The sequence below is a fragment of the Leopardus geoffroyi genome, chromosome A1 (genome assembly GCF_018350155.1).
Source record: "Leopardus geoffroyi isolate Oge1 chromosome A1, O.geoffroyi_Oge1_pat1.0, whole genome shotgun sequence".
Lineage (NCBI taxonomy): Eukaryota > Metazoa > Chordata > Mammalia > Carnivora > Felidae > Leopardus > Leopardus geoffroyi.
Window position 1 is genome coordinate 104,235,112 of NC_059326.1, and position 20,846 is coordinate 104,255,957.

General features: G+C 39.4%; 1 protein-coding gene across 1 annotated transcript in view; it reads left to right on the plus strand.

Annotated features, from left to right (window-relative positions):
• LMNB1 (lamin B1) overlaps nt 1-20,846 on the plus strand; it is a 57,594-nt gene that overhangs the window by 11,500 nt on the left and 25,248 nt on the right. Inside the window, exons 2-3 of the mRNA XM_045487314.1 lie at nt 16,876-17,032; nt 17,916-18,041. Of these exons, the coding sequence (XP_045343270.1) occupies nt 16,876-17,032; nt 17,916-18,041 (283 nt within the window). The remainder of the gene's footprint in view (nt 1-16,875; nt 17,033-17,915; nt 18,042-20,846) is intronic.

Here is a 20,846-nt window from a genome sequence, read left to right on the forward strand (position 1 = left end):
TAGAAAAGTGACATGAACAGAAGAATGGTCTGGCCATTCTGTGGAGGAAACAAAGAGTACAGATAAAACCCAGGTAAGAACACTTGAGGCGGGCCCTGAGCTCAGGTAGGCAGTGGGAAAGGATAGAAAGTGGATTTAAGAGATACTAAGCATGGGAGAGTCAGGAGAAGAGTTGAGGGTGACCCTGCTTCCATGCATGGGTGCCTGGGGGCAGTGTTGCTTTTAGACCTTGATGGATAGGGGACTGGTTTAGAGAACCTACTCAGGTTAGTGTGAATTAGTGGTATTGGACTTCTAGCTGGAGATGTCACATGGCATTCTAGGGTACTTGCCTGGAGCTCTATGGAGAGACTTTGAATGGAGATACAGTTGCAGGAGCAGGGCTGATATTTGGGGATAAAGACAAAAGAGAGGAGGGGCAAAGACGTGGAAAACATCTTCATATGAGGACGGGGTAGAAAAAGGAAAAGTGGAGATGGTAAGCAATAGCCAGAGAAGCAGGACAAGAGTTGAGTCATGGGACAGAGATTTATAAAGCAATGCTAGGACAGTTTTGGTTAGATAAGTCCTAAAAGTTATTTATTAAATTTGGTGGCTGGCAGATTATTGTTGATTGTGAGGAGTGCGTAATGCTAGTAACTTTGGCAGTGGGATCAAAGCCATGGACTATAATGAAGGAAGGAGTGGGAAGAAAGATTGTGAGATTACTTGTGTAAGAATGTTGGTTGTGAAGAGAAGACATTTTTAAAGTTTTATTTAAAGTAGATTCTCAAAGCCAAAACATAAGAGACTGTTAAAAACTGTGAACAAACTGAGGGTTGATGGGGGGTGGGAGGGAGGGGAGGGTGGGTGATGGGTATTGAGGAGGGCACCTTTTGGGATGAGCACTGGGTGTTGTATGGAAACCAATTTGACAATAAATTTCATATATTAAAAACAAACAAACAAATAAATAAATAAATAAATAAATAAATAAATAAAACTGCTTTTAAACACTAAAAAAAAAAAAAAAAGTATATTCTCAGGGCACCTGGGTGGCTCAGTTGGTTAAGTGTCCACCTTTGGCTCAGGTCATGATCTCATGGTTTGTGAGTTCAAGTCCCGCGTCGGGCTCTGTGCTGACAGCTCAGAGCCCTGAGCCTGCTTCATATTCTTGTGTCTGCCCCTCTCTTGCTTGCACGCGCTGTCAGAAATAAAGTAATAAAAACATCAAAAAAAGAAAAAAATAAATTCTCATTTCAACTTTTTATCACAAAACATTGGATAGGAGACCAGAACACTTACCCTCTAAGAATGCACTTAACCCACTTTGCCTAAAACACTTTAGTAACTTCTAGGATAAAGACTAAGACCCTCAGTATTGCCTAATTGCAGGGTGACCATATAATTTAGCATCCAAACAGGGATACTTTTGTGTGTGAAAGAGGGAGGTATAAATTATGCTGGGACAACTGGCATGAATGGAACTTGCCCTTTGCAAACTGGGACAAGATGGTCATCCTACCTCAGACTTCTTCTCTGCATGAGCTGGCTGCTTTCTGACTCCAGCTGTATCTCCCACCATACTTGGTCTTGTTCTCTCTCCTCACTCTGAAGTCCTTTATTCAACCTTGTTTACTACGCTCCCTGTTAATAGGTCCTTTGCAAAAGTGATTTCCTCGTCTGGACTTCTCTTGTACTTGGGTTAGTGTCTCATCTCTCTGATGTCCACTGCATCCGTTTTTTAGGGAAGTCCTTCCTGACTATCAGATGTTTTCAATTTGAGTCTTGGGAAAAAAGAAGAAAACAAAACAAAGCAAAAAACAACCCAGGACTATACAGCAGTGTGTATGTGTGTACATAATTTAAGGACTCCAAGGATTCTCCCAAGGCTACTCATAAAAAGAAATTACCTTCAACTATTTTCACTGCTCATTTGGAATTTTTACCTAAATGACATTGTTGACTTTGTGCTTTGAAAGATGGGGAATTGAGTTCTTCATTGTGTTCTCCATAACACATTTTCTTTTGCACCGGTTTAGATCAGTGTTTTGGTATTTAAAGTATTAATTTAGTGTGGTGCTACAGATGCTTCTTTAACACCAATTAGCTCACATTTGGCTTTTAAATCGAGAAATGATATTACTGTAATTGGAGGTTGTATTGCTTTATATGTGACTTTTCCTAGTAAAGGAACCAGAAGGTCAAGAGTAGAATTTAGAGGTAGAGAAAGCCTTCAGTTGCACTTTCAGCTCTGTGTTATTTTAGTTTTATTATTTTTTAATCGAAGTGTAGTTGACACACTGTTACATTAGTTTCAGGTATACAACATAGTGATTCCATACTTGTATACTTACCCTGTGCTCACCACAAGTGTAGCTGCTGTCTGTTAAGGTATGACTCTACTTGAATACCGTTGTACAACTCTGTTACAACACCACTGTCTGTATTCCCTGTACTGTGCCTTTATCCTTGTGACTTATTCATTAGGTAACTGGAAGCCTGTATTTTCCTCTCCCCTTCAACTATTTTGCCCACGCCCCTCCCCTCTGGCAACCATCTGTTTGTTCTCTGCATTTATGAGTCTGTTTCTGCTTTACACCTTTTTCTGAAGAAGATTAAACATGAGTGCTGCTCCCAGGATTCCCTCTCCCAAACAGGTACATTCCCTTTGGTATATTCAGAGCTCTACTAATTTCTGTCTCGTCTCAATTCCCGCAAGCCTGCATAACCACTCGTGCATTTATAAGTATCTCTTGAGGTAGTTATAGCCACACAACTCTCTGCCTGGGTTGTCCAAGTCATTTCCTGAGGTACTAGTTTTATATTATTATTGCTAGTGCTCTTTTTAAAAAACTGCATAGGTTTTGAGAGGATTGTTCCAACTTTGTTTCCATTTGATCTGTTAGTGGAAGGGTTTTCAGGAACACATATGTTGTGTTATGGCAGAAATGCCTGGACGTACTATGGACATAATCTCCCACAGAACTGAGTAGTCATTAGTTTTTCTTCCCTATACCATCTTTTGTTTACTTACGGAAATGGCATTTTTTCCCACTTAGTTTTATCTAATTATATAGAAAGACTTGATACTAACTCTTAAAACATCAAGTCATTTGGAATCATGAGTTTTTTTTTTTTTTTTTAAATTAGCTTTATGTTATCCAAGAAATAACATTTGGAGGCTTATGCTCTTCTCTATGGCTAGTTATGTCACATCAGCATTGATAGTTTGGCTATAGAATTCTAAGTTGTAAAGCATATTTCCTAGGATTTTGAAGTCATGCTTTATAGTTTTCTAGCTTTTGTTGTTGCTAAGAAGCACTATGAGTCAAAAATTTAAAAACCTATAGTATCCTTTTTTTGGTCCAGTTCTGAAGTTTCTTAAGAATGTCCCTTGGTGTGGATCTCTTTTCCTTCCATTGTGCTGGTCATGTGGTGATAGTTTTTCAGTCTGGAAATTCATGTCCTTCAGTCCTTGGCAACTGTAAAAAATTATTTGAGGTGATGAGTGGCTCTGTTGGTTGACATCTGACCCTTGATCTCGGCTCAGGTCATGATCTCATGGTTTGTAAGATTGAGCCCCACATGGGCCTCTGGCACTAACAGTGCGGAGCCTGCTTGGGATTCTCTCTCTCTCTCTCTCTCTCTCTCTCTCAAAATAAATATATAAACAACACATTCTTTTATTCATGGTTTTCTCCTATTTTATACTTTCTGAGACTCATGTGATTCAGATGTTGGACTTCTTAAATTCTTAGTTTTCTCATTTAAAACTTTTTTTTCTCTGGTAGATATTCTTCATTTTACCTTCCAGTTTTTGCTGTCCTGTTTTCAATTTCTAATAGCTTCTTTTTACTGTCTCGATGTTTCCTTATAGTATCTTGGTCTTGTTTACGTTGCGTAGGTGCAGTACTTCCTCTTACCTTTTAAGAAGTCTCTTTTTCCTTCACCGTTTTTGTTTGCTCCAAGTTAATTTCTTTTTCTGTTTATTTAGGTCTTTGTGTCTCACTGCAGGAAATGGAATCCACTAGATATTTTAAGCAGAAAAGAAAACGATATGGGATGCAGGTGGTTAGAAAAAAATTCTTAAAAACGTTAGAGAGCTGGAATGATGGCTAGAACACTGTAGATTCTGGGAGCTTTTATGTCTCAGGCACCATTGAAACCACTGAATTAAAACAAAACAAAACAAAACAGTTTATAGCTACAGTTCAGGACCAGGAAGCTGCCACTGCTGTTGCTGCAAACACCTGCCCCATGACACCTAGCAAACTGGAGATGGACATTGGGACACTGTTTTGGAAAAACTTCAGACCAGAAAAACGTCACATACCAATGTCTCTTACGAATATAGGTGCAAAAATTCCTGACCAAATACTAGCAAACCAAACCTACCAACATGTAAAAGGACTATATACTATCTCCATGTGGATTTTTTTACTTTTTTGTTTTGTTTTGTTTTTTAAAGTAGGCTCCATGCCCAGCGTGGGCCCCAATGCAGGGCTTGAACTCCCAACCCTGAGATCAAGACCTGAGCTGGTGCTTAGGTACCCTGACCCCACCCGGGTCCCCCGATCACGTGGGTTTTATATTGGGAATGCAAAGTTGGTTCAGTCTGTGAAAGTCTATAATGTAATAAACCATATTAATAGAATGAAGGGCAAAAACCCTCTCACTAGATGCATAAGAAATATTTGACAAAGTACACTGCTCTTTCATTGTAAAAATATTCGAATGAGGAATAAAAGGGAGCTTCTTAACCTGATGAAGAGTATCTATGAAAAATTTACGGCTAATATACTGGATGGTCAAGACTGGCTGCTTTCTTCCTAAGACCAGGAACAGGACAAGGTCGCCCACTGTCACTACTTGTTAACATTATCAGTGTACCGGGCATTCTAGCCAGGGCGATTAGGCAAGAAAAAGAAGTAAAAGGCATCCACATTAGGAAAGAAGTGGTAAAACTGTTTCTATTTGCAGGTGCCATGCTTTCATAGGAGATCCTAAGGAATTTAATATAAAAAACAAAAGCAAAACTCTTGAGAGCTAGTAAGTTCAACAAAGTTTACGACATGGGAGCAATATACAGAACTCAAGTATATTTCTGTACATTAGCCATGAAGAATGAACAGTCTAAAAATGAAGGTAAGAAAACTCCATTTTTAGCAGCATCAGAGGGAATGAATTACATAGGAATAAATTGAACAGAAGTATAAGACCTGTACATTGAAAACTATAAATGAAAGAAGACCTACATAAATGGAAAGATACCCCATGTTTATGGATTGGAAGATGTTAAGGTGGCATTTCTCCTCAAATTGACCTGCAGATTCAGTGCAATCTCTATCAAAGTCACAGCTGCCTTTTTGCAGACGTTGACAAGTTAAGCCTAAAATTCATACAGAAATTTGTGGTACCCAGAGTAGCCAAAACAATCTTGACAAAAAACAAAATTGGAGGATTCAGTTTCTGATTTTAAATTTCACTCCAAAGCTCCATTAACGTGTGTGTTATTGACATAAGGACAGGAAAACTTCAGGTTTTAATGATTGGTTTTCAGCAGGAAAATTGCCACAAGGACCAAGAAGGTGGTCCTGTGGTACTTCCTTCTTCCATACTCCTTATAGGTGCATTAGCGTTCCTCCTTTTCCTCCCATATCCTAGCTTCTAGGCATTCTGGAAAATGTAATTTTTACCTTTCCAGTTGAGGAAAGCACAACTAGGAGGATGGAACAGACGTTGGGTGAGTTAATCCACGTGAGAGTTTTTCTCAGTTGTCTGATGACTGTTGTATGTCCCTTTATATTTAGAAGTGTTTCTCAGAAGCTGATAGAAAGCTGTGTGCATAAGTGGGGCTTCTTGACCAAGCTTCCCGGGGGTGATAGGGCAAGATCACGTCACTGGGAATACCCACTGTCATGTTTTCAAGTCTTCCTTGGGCTTTGCTGCCCAGCCTGCTGTAAGCTGAGAGAGGCTGAGAGCGGGTTCGGTGTCTGGAGAGTCCACTGAGCTCCCCTACCCTCTGTGTGGTACTGCTGCCTGCAGGTGTGTTGTGTAACTACCAGGTCTAGGAATCTGCCCCACTCTCCTCAGAGAGGAGATCTTTCATCTTTGCCACGGTGGGTGCGGGTCCATTGACCCAGGAGTGTGGTATGGAGTGGTTATTTGCTTTGCTTTGTAATAGATTGTCAGCTAGTTGTACTTCGGAGTTACCAAGGTATCTCTTGTTATCAACAACATCTGCAGTATAAAGTAGGTTACTTCTCAGATATCCCTGTGCCTGGCTTAGGATTCAGCACTCTTGTGTTGGCTAAGCTCGTTTTCACTTGCCCATCCATGTTAAGCTTCCAAGATTTTGTCATTTTCCCTTTGCCTTTGTCATTGTGAATTTGTGCCTTTGCTTGTTTTAGTTGGGTTTCTGGAGTCATGTGTAATGTGATGTTTTAACCCAGAAGTTTCGGGAATCCTGTTTAATGTGACATTTTTACCCTGAAGTTGTATCATGTACTCTTGGAGCGCTGTGTATCAGGAAGGCTGCCGACAAATTTGATGTGTTGATTAAGACAATTCTATATGATTGATTGATTCCCTCATGAGAGTGGAGTCTCTTTGTGGACAGGATTAGTGTCTGACTTTGTTTCCTGTTGTATCAGTACATCTTTTCCAGTACCCTCTAGGCTCTCCTAAGATAATTATTGACTTAATGATTACCATTTTTTCAGGAGGCTATTTTCCTACAAGATTGGGTTGTGTGAAACCCATAGAGGAGCAGTAAAGTAACTAGTCATACTAGTAATTTCTAACTTGTTTTTCTGATTTAATTTCCTTCAAAGTATTGATAACCTCTGCCATATATAAATGTGTTTACTGTGTGCCTCTACCTACCGGAAAATACCTTCCATAAGAGCAGGGACTTGTTATATTTTGTTCACTGCTGGTTTCCAAGCCCTCTGATAAATGGTCAGGCACACAGTGGCGGTTACTGTTTTTTGTTTTTTTTTTTTTTTTTTTCCTTACTAAGTCATTTTTTGTTAGGATTTAAGGTCTAAGTCTGTGCTATAAGCAAGCACAGAAGTAACTATGTGAATCTCTTCCGTTCGAAGAAATAGATGTGAGGTCCAGTTTGAGTCTTATTTGGTATTTTTCCTAATTATAATCTAATTTCAATTAGGTTTTGCCTGATTGTGATTGGATTGCTGCTAATTTGTTGACTGCTCAGCTTATTGAATAACTAGCAGAATTTTACTCCCACAAAAAAATATTAATTTCAACCTTTGGGCTTGTATAGAAGCATCTTAGTCCTTTTACTTGTGCCAGAGGAGACCCTCGTTAATAGAAATTGTGATCATATGACTTTCTAGAGATTTTGTGTATTACATTGAGCTTAATTGCGGAGGAATTCATTTATTTTCCTCAGTAAAACTACTGTTGATCACATTCCTTTTTCCTTTGGAAAGGAAGATACTTTGGGGACAGGATTGAAGCTGGTGAATGAGTATTGGAGCAAATGCTTATTTAACAGCGTTTTGAGTACATTGTTATTTGAAATAGATTAGTTTAACTAAAGACAAGGTTTGTGTTTGGGTATATTAATAATCCTTATCTTAAATTCAAAGGGAAGTTTATTTTTTCTTAAAAAGCCTAGACCATGGTTAGATAGATGGTAAAGGCCATGTTCATTTTGAACTCCAGGTGTGAAGAGAGCCTCAGAAATTGCACTGATAGTCACTTGAATAATTGCTGTCGTGTGGAGTGGTGTCCAGCTGCCATCAGACAACTGTCAGAAGAAGCTTACGGTGTATCCCAGCACAGGGCTCAAACAGCTGGCCATACTTGGCCTGGCTGTCCATGTAGAGTAGGTCTCTTCTGGGGGATTTAAAATCCTTGCTTTGTGGTTATGTTAGAAATAACGGTTTATATAGAATAGTTTCTGTTAGGTTATCTGGCTGTAGGTGAAAAACGAAATAGCTTTTCCATTTCACCCTCTGTCATTTATTTGTTTTTTCTAAATAAGAATGGTCCTGAAGTGAAATGTTAGTGCTGAGTGCTGAGTTAAGAAAGGCAGCTGGACAGAGAAGGGGTGTCATTGGCATGGATTTCTTGTGTTCATTTTTCATTTTTTTTTATCATCTCATTTCTATCTAGGGTATCACGATACGTGCATTAGGGAGAATTTTCAATCTGTTGTGTCTGTTCTTCAAAAAAAATATTTTAACGTTTTTATTTTTGAGAGAGAGACAGAGTGCAAGCAGACAGGGGCAGAGGGAGAGAGAGAGAGAGAGAGAGAGATAGAGACTCTAAAGCAGGCTCCAGGCTGTTAACACAGAGCTTACTGTGGGGCTTGAACCCATGAACCCTGAGGTCATGACCTGAGCCGAAGTCAGACACTTAACCGACTGAGCCACCCAGGTGCCTCGAGCGTCTATTTTTCTATAAGATGAACGTGACAATCTTTTTTTTTTCTTTATTTTTATTTATTTATTTATTTATTTATTTATTTATTTATTTATTTATCAACGTTTATATATTTTTGGGACAGAGGGAGACGGAGCATGAACAGGGGAGGGGCAGAGAGAGAGGGAGACACAGAATCGGAAACGGGCTCCAGGCTCTGAGCCATCAGCCCAGAGCCCGACGCGGGGCTCGAACTCATGGACCGCGAGATCGTGACCTGGCTGAAGTCGGACGCTTAACCGACTGCGCCACCCAGGCTCCCTGAACCTGACAATCTTTAAGGGCTTCTCCCAATTGCTAAGAAGTGATCTAAGAAACCAGAGTTGCATAGTATTTTGCTTTAGAATATTATGAGTGGATTTTAAAACTGACTTGAGAGTGGTCTATTTTTGGTTTCCTTACACTATTCTTTTGCCTGACCTGTTAAAGTAGTAATAAAAAACCCCACATACTTGTATTTCTATTTTTTATTTAGAAGCATGAATATTCCTGGTCTGGTTTTTTGTTTTGTTTTTGTTTTGTTTGTCAAATTTAGAGCTTTTACAATTCTATATTCTTAAGTCTCTCAGTATTTATTGAACACAAATTTTTGCCCTTGTCCATGCTTGGTTATATGCAGCATAATAATCTTTGGTGAATTTCATGGAAATGACATTTAATATCCAGAAACTTGATTTATTTACTTACTTTCTTATATACATACAGAAACTACATACCTTTCTAGGTATGTAATTATTAGAACAACTGAGAGACCATCTATAATTTGGGTCTCTTATTTTGAATTGCTTAATGGAACTCTTTGTACCCATATATACTCTATATATGAAAATCAAAGAACAAGGGCAAAAGGGCTTTTTTGAGAAAATACATTGAAAATTACGGCACTTGTGACAGAAGGAAACCAAACCGAAGCAAAGCATGTGTATAGTTCCTATCCTGAAAACTAACACAGATTCTTTGTTCACAGATACATTGTAGGTGATACAGAGAAACTGAGCTCCAGGGTGGGTGCTTGGCCGGCTGGGTCAGTAGAGCATGTGACTTAATCTCAGGGTCTTGAGTTCAAACCTCATGTGGAGCTTACTTAAAATTAAAAAAAAAAAAAAAAGTTGAGCTCCAAGATTTTTTTTGTAGTTGTGCTACTGGCCAAACTAGACAATTCATTTAGCTTAGCATTTGTGGTACAAACTGACCTGTGTGACCAACAAAATGTTAACAGAGGGCAATAATTTGCCATTATCTAATTAAACTGTTGTGTAATGAGTTTCAGATTATGTTCTAAGTGTGTATCCCTCTAAGTTTACTTCTTGGTTTCTGTTTTACACTAGTTCTTTGTTCCTGTTTAAGTGGTTAATTATATTAATTCATTTTCAAATAGTTACTGTCATATGCTTATTAGGTCTTTAGTCACTTTCTGTGTGTTCTGTGTATGTAGTATGACTTTATTTAAAAAGTGCTCTACATTTATTACCTAGTAATGATGTATTTCCCCTAAGAGCTACCTTGAACATTCATTTTCTAGTGATTCTGTAATTGAGTGCATTTTATTTTTTAAATAAAAAACTTTTTTTTAAGTTTATGTATTTGTTTTGAGAGAGAGAGAGTGTGAGCTTGAACCAAAGAAGGGGAGAGAAAGAATCCTAAGCAGGTTCCGTGTTTGCACAGAGCCCGATGTGGGGCTCAAGCTCATGAATCATGAGATCATGACCTGAGCCAAAATCAAGAGTTGAATGCTTAACCAACTGAGCCACCCAGGCACACCTCAAGTGCATTTTTGAATCTCCCATTTCTTTATTGGTGGAGGTTGTTGGAGTTGGGTTCACTTAGACAAAATGAAGGATACTTCAGTAGGAGACTTGAATCTTCCAAATGGAAAGGGTAGTGCAGACATCGAAGCAAGTTCAAGCACTGAGTTCCAGAGCCAGTAATTCAGTGCAGAAGCTAGGTTTGAAATTATGATCCTAAGACAAGTCAAGGTCAAAGAGGTGGTAGGATGAAAAACCAATATGGTGAAAGCAGTGAAGTACAGTGGTGTTGCTGGTAAGTAGAAGGTGATCAGGAGTAATTCCGAAAGTGGCAAGTAAGCAATTGCATTCAGGTTAGTCAGATAGACCCCAGGAGATTGTAGGGCTGGTTCCCAAAAGTTAATGGTACTAGGTTCTCTTGGGAAAGTATATCCGTGCTGTATCATTGAAACTATGTCTGCTACTCTTGAGCCATTGCTATAGGATATTAACAGGAATGTAGGTGTCTCCTGTCAAGCTGATTATTTAATGGTCATATATTTGATTGGACCTGGTTACTTGTTATGCCTGGTGAAATTCAAGTTTTCTTGAAATGAAAGCTTTCGTTTTATTCATATTATTTTTATTAAGGGAAGCAGTTTTTTTTTTAAGTTTATTTTATTTATTTTGAGAGAGAGTGAACTGGCAGGGTAGGGGCAGAGAGAATTCCAAGCAGGCTCTGTGCCGTCCGTGCACAGCCCAGCACAGCCCAGCACGGAGCTCGATCTTAGGAACCATGAGATCATGACCTGAGCTGAAATCAAGAATCGGACGCTTACCTGACTGAGCCACCCAGGCGCCCCTGAGGGAAGCAGTACTTAATTACGATGGAGTGTCAACTACATTTTATAAAGGTTTTCTGGGCTGCATTTGGAGTTTCGGTTCATCTGTAAGCATCTGCTGTAAACGAGTATGTTTTCTGACTTAATATTTAGCAGTGTGTATATTTCTAGTGGTAGATTCACATGCTGAATGAATGTAAAGGAAAACACAGGAAAGTCTCCTTATCTGGAGGTGGGGAATAACTTAGGGTAGGTCAGCAACTATGAAGCGATCCAGTTAGGAAATACTGTCAAAGAGGGGCGTCTGGGTGGCTCATTGATTAAGTGTCCAACCTGAGCTCAGGTCATGATCTCAATGGTTCATGGGTTCGAGCCCCATGTTGAGTTCTGCGCTGACAGCTCAGAGCCTGGAACCTCCTTTGGATTCTGTGTCTCCCTATCTCTCTGCCCCTCCCCCACCCACACTCTGTCTTTCTCTCTCAAAAATAAACAACAGTAAAATATTGTCAAAGAAAAATGCCCACCATGCCCTTAAGCGATAGCTTCTGGTAACTTTGGTCTCCTGTCTCAGTTGCTGTTTGTTCCGGGGTAGCGTCAGATGCTACTCTATGCTTAGGTGGTGGCTATAGTCAATTAATGTGTTATGTTTTAGGATGTCAGTTCCACGGGTTTTTGTAATTTGACCAAGCACTGATAATTAGATCAAGACTTCCTGTGTTGTTTGTAATGAGTGAAAAATAATAATGCAGTTAGAAAACTGTCACAAGATTATGTGCTTTCTGCACAGCTCCCATGTGTCCTTGGTATTGGCAGCTCATGTGCCAGGTAAAACTCATTGATGCCTAGCTTATTAGATGGAAAATTGCATGTGATCCTAATGATTTTCTTATGATACATCCTGCCTAGGAAATTGGCAAGGGGATAGGGAGGGCCTCTGGTAATGTGAATTGTAGAGATGATAGAAGTATCACAGTTATTTTTTCCTTCTAGGAAAAAACATGGTATTTTTTTATAGTGGGAAAAAGCAGAGTGAGTTTTTCTGGGGACTGTATGGGGGAATTTCTTTTAAGAATTACCAAAACAGTCATTCTCTACAGATTGTATAGAAGCTAGAGGGTAGTAAGTCATGGCCCTTGCCTGAAAGAGTTTCAGTCTGTTGAAGTAGCCAAGTACATCCACAAATATGGGTTTGTATGGAAAGGGTAATATAAAACAGGTGCAAGGTGCAGTTATTTAACTCTCTTCCTTTTCCATCTTGTACCCGGGCACATAAAGCTTTTATTTGTAATTTTAAGCACACTTTCAACTTCTGACTTCTTTTCTGCCTAATTACTAATGTGACAGAGCTTTAAGAAAGAATTTGTAATGGAATAATTTATATTTTTACAGATTGGCAATGGTATAAGCAGCTAAGAACTTGACACCAAGTTTCGCCTGGTACCATTGGGTGGCTCAAGGTACCACACATCAGTATATCCTCCTCTCATCCATCCGCTTTACTCCACCACTCTTTGGTCTTATTTGGTCTTGATTGTTGTTGAAGAATTCACCAAATTCTAGTCCTGTACTAGTGCACCATCTTACTTTTGACTTCTTGGATTTCCTGTACTTTTCAAGATGTCGCACGGTTTCTATCATTTACACTGTAACATTCTGAATTTGGAAATGTGCATGTTTCATTATCCATTAAATCAGTGAAATCAAATAGAACATGCCATAGCCTATAAAATGGGTGTGATTTTTAAAATTCAGTATCCTTTCTGGCACAAAAACAGACACACAGACCAGTGGAATAGAATAGAGACTCCAGAATTGGACCCACAAAAGTATGGCCAACTCATCTTTGACAAAGCAGGAAAGAATATCCAATGGAAAACAGACAGTCTCTTTAACAAATGGTGCTGGGAGAACTGGACAGCAACATGCAGAAGAATGAAACTAGACCACTTTCTCACACCATTCACAAAAATAAACTCAAAATGGATAAAGGACCTCAATGTGAGACAGGAAACCATCAAAACCCTAGAGGAGAAAGCAGGAAAAAATCTCTTTCACCTCAGCAGCAGCAATTTCTTACTTGACACATCTCCAAAGGCAAGGGAATTAAAAGGAAAAATGAACTATTGGGACCTCATGAAGATAAAAAGCTTCTGCACAGCAAAGGAAACAACCAACAAAACTAAAACGCAACCGACAGAATGGGAAAAGATACTTGCAAATGACATAGCAGACAAAGAGCTAGTACCCAAAATCTATAAAGAGGTCACCAAACTCCACACCCGAAAAACAAATGATCCAGTGAAGAAATGGGCTGAAGACATGAATAGACACTTCTCTAAAGAAGCCATCCGGATGGCCAAGAGGCACATGAAAAGATGCTCAACGTCGCTCCTCATCAGGAAAATACAAATCAAAACCACACTCAGATACCACCTCATGCCAGTCAGAGTGGCTAAAATGAACAAATCAGGAGACTATAGATGCTGGCGAGGATGTGGAGAAACGGGAACCCTCTTGCACTGTTGGTGGGAATGCAAACTGGTGCCGCCGCTCTGGAAAACAGTGTGGAGGTTCCTCAAAACATTAAAAATAGACCTACCCTATGACCCAGCAATAGCACTGCTAGGAATTTACCCAAGGGATACAGGAGTGCTGATGCATAGGGGCCCTTGTACCCCAATGTTTATAGCAGCACTCTCAACAATAGCCAAATTATGGAAAGAGCCGAAATGTCCATCAACTGATGAATGGATAAAGAAATTGTGGTTTATATACACAATGGAATACTACTTGGCAAGAATGAACTATGGCCTTTTGTAGCAACATGGATGGAACTGGAGAGTGTTATGCTAAGTGAAATAAGCCATACAGAGAAAGACAGATACCATATGTTTTCACTCTTATGTGGATCCTGAGAAACTTAACAGAAGACCATGGGGGAGGGGAAGGAAAAAAAGAAGTTAGAGAGGGAGGGAGCCAAACCATAAGAGACTCTTAAAAACTGAGAACAATCTGAGGGTTGATGGGTGGGAGGGGGGGTAGGTGATGGGTATTGAGAAGGGCACCTGTTGGGATGAGCATTGGGTGTTGTATGGAAACCAATTTGACAATAAATTTCATATTAAAAAAAAATTCAGTATCCTTTCTGGTAGACCGTTTGGTTTCTGGGAAGCACAGGTTCTCTTTCCTGCCAAGAGGTACCACATTTGGAAGCACTACATAATGATCTGAGATTTAAATATTAGATACTGGTACCTAATAGTACCTAATATAGATACTGTGAGTATACAACCCACACTCAGTTCTGGTCCTTCTAGCAACCTGGCCTGGGCCACGTGCCTGTGAAAGACAGGCTTTCCTTCTCCCAATCCAAAGTACCCCCCCCCCCCCCCCCCCCCACCCCACACACACACACACTGGATACTGGGGAGTGGGGAGATACTTGGGCCTGCCTCTAGCCAGACCTCACAGGCTCCTACTTGGCCAGGCTTCTAAACATCAGCTTGCAACGCCCCACCCCTTCTCCCTGGTTGTCCTTGGAGCCCCTTGCCCCTTGGGACAAGGCAGTCCCCCACCACACAGGCCCCACAGGATAAGGCACATGGCAAGGAGGGCTGGCCTCACAGGCTGTGACCCCAGACTACAGACCTGGTCAGTTACCGGGTAAGACCCCTTCCCTGCCCAGGCAGGGGCAGACCCCGCCCTTCTCAAGACTCAGTCTTTCAGAACCTGTGGCCAATTTCTGCCCATTGCCCCCACGCCCAGCCTGAATCTTACCAAGGCCCTCTCTGCCCCCACCCAACCCCAGGCCCCAAATGTGGGCTCAGTCTGTAGCCCCTTAATTTATTCACTCACTCAGCAATAAATAAGCCACTTGTTATGCACACACACACACACACACACACACACACACACACACAAAGATAGTGTAGTAGAATTTTTTGTGATTGTTAAGCAAGCCAGTATTTTTTGTGAATATTGTATAATCTGTAAAATATGAGTTTGTTTTAAATCATGTTTTATGACATGTGTTTCTGCCCAGCTCTGCTCATTTATGTGGGACAGAACTCCTCACGAACACTGATTCTGTTCTAATGAATTCTCTGCTTTAGAACCCGGCCGTTGTATGAACTAAGCATTTTTGTTTTAAATTAATGACTGTATGGGATTGCTTTTTAACAACTAATTTTTCCCCTCTCCTGAACAAGACATCAGTGAAAGGATGCCATCTTGTGGTTTGTTAAAAATACAGAATTTAGGGAAAAAGTTACTGGGAAAGGACTGCTGAGATTTTATATATATAGTTGTTCTAGGATACCAAACGAGTAAGAGATGAATACTTTGGACAGGTTTTTTTTTTTTCCATTTTATTTGAGTAGTATAAGATTAATTTAAAAATTCCTGTTAACTAAGGATTCCTCTTCTAGACCATTCTCAAACATCAGTTGTAGAAATATTCTTCGACAATAGCAGTTTAATTAAGAATTGTTACGGAGAATTTTGGTCTTGAGGCTTTCCTGGTGCCTAATAATTATTGTTTGGAATGAAAAAAATACTTTCCTTTAAAATATAATTATTTGACAAAATATATCCAAAGGAGCCTTAATTTTATAATATAGAACTTCATTTAATGAAAAGTGATGTAATTTAGAAGACAGAGAAACTTCAAATCTCATTTTGGAGGGTTAATAGTATAAACTGAAATAGTATTTCCTCGAGATATTAGGGAAGCCGTTATTTCTAAGTTAGGGAAATCTTAAAATCACCTCTCTAAGAAATGGAAAGTGTTTGCAAGCCTGGGATCAGTTAGTTCTTATGTAATATTGAGGGAGTGTCTGCATAAAATAAAACAGAAACAGACTCAGATATAGAGAACTAATATGGTTACCAGGGGGATGGGGGTTGGGTAAAATAGGTGAGGGGGATTAAGAGGTACAAACTTGAGTTATAAGTAAGCCATGGGGATATGTACGGTACAGTATAGGGAATGTGCTCTATAATAATGTAACAACTTTCTATGGTGACAGATGATAACTGCACGTATCATGGTAATAAGTATTTTGTAAATGAATATAAATGTCAAAATCATTGTGTTGAGCACCAGAAACTAATACATTGTGTATCAACTATACTTCAAATAAAAGTAAATTAAAAGATTTCTATATGATGTATTTTCAGGTCATAAAACTGCTTTTTAAAATAACTTCATTTTCATTTATTTAATCTCATTGTATATCTTGATTTATGTGTCCTGTGGGTCTTGGATTTAATGCTAATTTTATTTTATTTATTTATTTTAGCGTTTTATTCATTTTTGAGAGACAGAGGCAGAGTGCAAGTGGGGGAGGGGCAGAGAGAGGGAGGCGCAGAATCCAAAGCAGGCTCCAGGCTCTGAGCTGTCAGCACAGAGCCCAGTGCGGGGCTCAAACCCACGGACTCTGAGATTATGACCTGAGCCGTAGTCGGCCGCTTAACCGACTGAACCACCCAGGCGCCCCATATTAATTGTATTTTAAAATAATACTGTTCTATTTCTTCAAAAACATCTTCTCTTATTGAAATATGTAGTGTCTCCTTATAGAACAAGAAGGGCATATGTTCTTAGTGACAGCCAAGATTCTGGAACAATGGCCTTATGGACTTCTTTTTTGACCTAGAATCATTAGTAATCATGGAAGGAAAGGCATTGAAAGAGAATGTTGTTATCCACCAGAGTTGTAGATGCAGTGCTCCTGAATTGCTCATCTAATTTTAGTAGATTATGGCAGCCTTTATTTAAACTGCATCTTCTTTTGTTTGCCCTTCAGCAAGGAGGGGGAAGGCTTCAAGTCAGGGGTATAATTTGGTATCTTGTACCTTTAAATGTCTTACAGTTATGCTAAGAAGGAATCGGATCTTAATGGAGCCCAGATCAAGCTTCGAGAATATGAAGCAGCATTGAATTCTAAAGATGCAGCTCTGGCCACTGCACTTGGTGACAAAAAAAGTTTAGAGGCAGATTTGGAGGATCTGAAGGATCAGATTGCCCAGGTAAGGCAAACTCTGCCTTTGAACCGTATTGGGAGTTTAGTTGCCCCATCCGACTCAGTTGATTGATTGAGTTTTGAATTAAATTTGAAAATATTTTTTGTTTTTAAAATTTATCATGATTTTTTTTTGTGGCTTACCTGAAAGATAGTCTTTTTTTTTTTTTTTTTTTTTCAACGTTTATTTATTTTTTTGGGACAGAGAGAGACAGAGCATGAACGGGGGAGGGTCAGAGAGAGAGAGAGGGAGGCACAGAATCGGAAACAGGCTCCAGGCTCTGAGCCATCATGAGCCATCAGCCCAGAGTCTGACGCGGGGCTCGAACTCACGGACCGTGAGATCGTGACCTGGCTGAAGTCGGACGCTTAACCGACTGCGCCACCCAGGCGCCCCTACCTGAAAGATAGTCTTAACGCAGCTGACATACAAAGTATCTTCGCTTCTCAGTCATTGCACTTGTGGGTCATGCAGATCTTACTGGTGCTCTTCTTCGTTTTTGTTGTGCTTATGCTTATCTTTGCTCTCAAAACCTCTTTCGTTATTGCATCAAACCGTAAGATCGGAAAAGAAAAACTCATACCACTGCTCCACACGCAGGAAACAAATGAAAGTAGTGGCGAAAATCATCACTATGTGTCTGTTACTCGTTGGCAGTTACCAGATCTGAGAGGTTTTGGTGTGGCATTCTGGGTGGGACCAGCAGTTGACTACACAGTTCTGTGATAAAGGTTGTAATAAGAGACTCTCATATATTGGTAAAAGAGAAGGTAAAGATGAGAGATACGGAAGTTTTAAGACTTGATTAGATTCAGTCCATAGGTGTCTATTAAATTCATTACTAAATAATCGCTGTGTGATTTTCATCAATTTTTTTCCCTTATATTAGTTGGAAGCCTCCTTAGCTGCTGCCAAGAAACAGTTAGCAGATGAAACTTTACTTAAAGTGGATTTAGAGAATCGCTGTCAGAGCCTTACTGAGGACCTGGAGTTTCGTAAAAACATGTATGAGGAGGTAACTGTATAGTTTTATTTTTGTAAGAAATGGGGGGATCCTAAAAGATTTGTTCTAACCATATATATATATACAAAGTTGGAGGGGTTTTATAGATGAATTATTCAAGGTACTGCTGCTGAAATGTTGTATGTAAGAACTCAAACTCTTAAGATAAACAGATAGGATTTCACTTTATCTGATTCATAGAGGCTTGGTCATAGCAGTTAATATCAACCTGTTTAAGCATTTGTATTAGTTATCTGTTGCTTCGTTAATAAGTTACTCTAAAATTTACCAACTTCAAACCACAGATCTCTGTTATGTCACAGTTTCTGAAGGTCAGGAATCTGAGAGCTGCTTAACTAACTGCCTTGTTATTAGAGTCTCTCATGAGGCTGCCGTCAGGCTTTCATCCTGGACGGAGGAACCGCTTCTGAACTCATGCACAGGTTGCTGGCATGAAGAGTCACTTCATCTTGGGCTTTTCCATGGGGCTTCTCATGATGAGAGAGAAAGAGAGAATGCAAGACAGAAGCCTCATTATCTGCTATAACCTTTCTAATCTCACAGAGTGATGTACCATCACTCTCTTACCACACAGACCAACCATGATGCACTGTGAGATTCTACAAGGGTGTGACTGTCAGGAGGCAGCAATCAAGATTGGGGATCATCTTGAAGGCAGGCTGCCCACAGCATTTACAGTTATATATGTATATTTTAAAATATCGTTTACAAGCCTTGGCTTCTGTGGTCAAGCCTTGGTTGGGGAAGGTAGCAGCTGTTGCCAAAAAACAAGTAATAAAATTGAAGAGAATGGGGAATGTATGTATATTTCCTCAAAATTGAAGAGGATTGGAATGAACCCAGGGTATATGGAACCTGCAATTAAATACTTCATGATTTTAGAGGTAATATAATTTTTGAAAACTGTTAACAGTGATGTAAAAAATGGGGAATTAGTGTGGAACTTAAAATTTTTTGTTAATTGGCGAAAAAAAATAATAAAATAGAAATTTGACTATTTTTGTAACTACATGCTATTAAAACATACAGGTATGGGGGGCACAGTGCACTTACTGGGCAAACAGACTTTGGACAACTCTTGAGTCATTTATTTAAAAGTGAAATACCAATACTTGCTATTTTTTTCTTAGAAGACTGGTGACCATCAAAGTGGAATATTTTGTGTAGTTCCTTGTAAAGATTATAGTGAATGCTGTCATTTAATTGTTAACTACAGCTTTGCTTTATAAATGGAGATATTTTTATATTAAGTTGACTTACATTATTGTTTTGATAAAATTGCCCATGGAGTATCATTACTTAGTTTTTATGCTGTGTGTGGACTCCTGCATCTTTAAACCAAGAATAGGGTATTTTTTTTTTCCTTTGCAAGTCACGGATTCTACATAAAATAATAAATGAAAAATGGCACCAACAAAAAGTAGTATTTTGGGGGTTGCATAGCATCTTTGAATATTTTGGGTTTTGCCTTTTATGAGAGAATGAATGTAAAGTATTCATGTTTTTAACAGAGGATATAATACTTTTCAATAAATATACTTAAGTTCCTTACTATGAACAGTTAAGGATTAGGAGGCGAGAAAGAGGAAGATGAAAAACAGGAAGAGGAGGAAAGGAGGTAGACAAAGGGCAAAATCAGTAGGTGTTTAGTATTTGTTGAACTAAAAACCTTTCATTTGCGTGTTTTCATGATTTAAGTGTCATTTGCTTCATCAAGTTTATGTCAGCCCTGGGAGACAGAACTGGAATTTGAACCCTGGTTTTCAGATTCTGTCAAGCGCATTTTCCTCTGCAATGAACATTTAAAAGGAAGATGAGGAAATGCATAGGGAACCACGTGCAGGAAGAGGACACAAAAACAAATGTCGGTGGGTTATATCCCCCTCTTGTGGCCTCTTGAATTATTGCCATTAAAGACAGCTCTTTTGTATTGCCAGCGCTGGAAGCTGGAATGGAAGTTTTATTCTGGGACTTGTCATTCTAGGCATCCTAGTTTTGGATACTTCTTTATAACATAAAGTGAAGGATTATGCCTACTATTTCTGATCTTAAATAGTGAATGATCATATGTACTTGAGAGAGGAAAGTAATATTGTTAATGTTTTTTTTTTTTTTAACGTTTATTTCTTTTTGGTAGAGAGAGAGAGAGAGAGCGAGCAAGCATGTGAGCAGGGAGGGGAGAGAGAGAGAGAGCGAGCAAGCATGTGAGCAGGGAGGGGAGAGAGAGAGAGAGAGAGTGAGAATCCCAAGCAGGCCCTGCACTGTGAGCACAGAGCCTCATGTGGGTCTGGAACTCACAGACCATGAGATTGTGACCTGAGTTGGACGCTTAACTGACCGAGCCACCAAGGTGCCCCATTGTTAGTACAGTTTCATATCAGTTGATATTCATGCCTTAGCACCAGCTGTTAAAATAAGTCACATAAATTAGCTTGCATCTTAGTATGTTTAAGTAGATAGTTTTATTGTACATAAATCTTGTAGTTAAAGTTGCCCCGATTGGCAAGTTTAACTTTTCACGTGGATTTTTTCTAGAGATGTCCTGAGGATCATCATTACACCAGTGTAGAAAAACAGATGGTAATCAGTGCACATAGTTAATCCATGGTTGCATGGTACTTTTGTAAGTCTTCATGCCGTTCCTCGTCTTGAGAGAAGTATATAGCTGTGCCACTGAAAAGAAACACAAAATTCTTAGGGCTATCGTTTCTGTCATTAGTTCCATCTCACAAATCTCCTTTGCAAGCAAAGGCAAAAGCGAGGTCTTTTCACCTGCCCGCTGTAGGAGAGACAAAG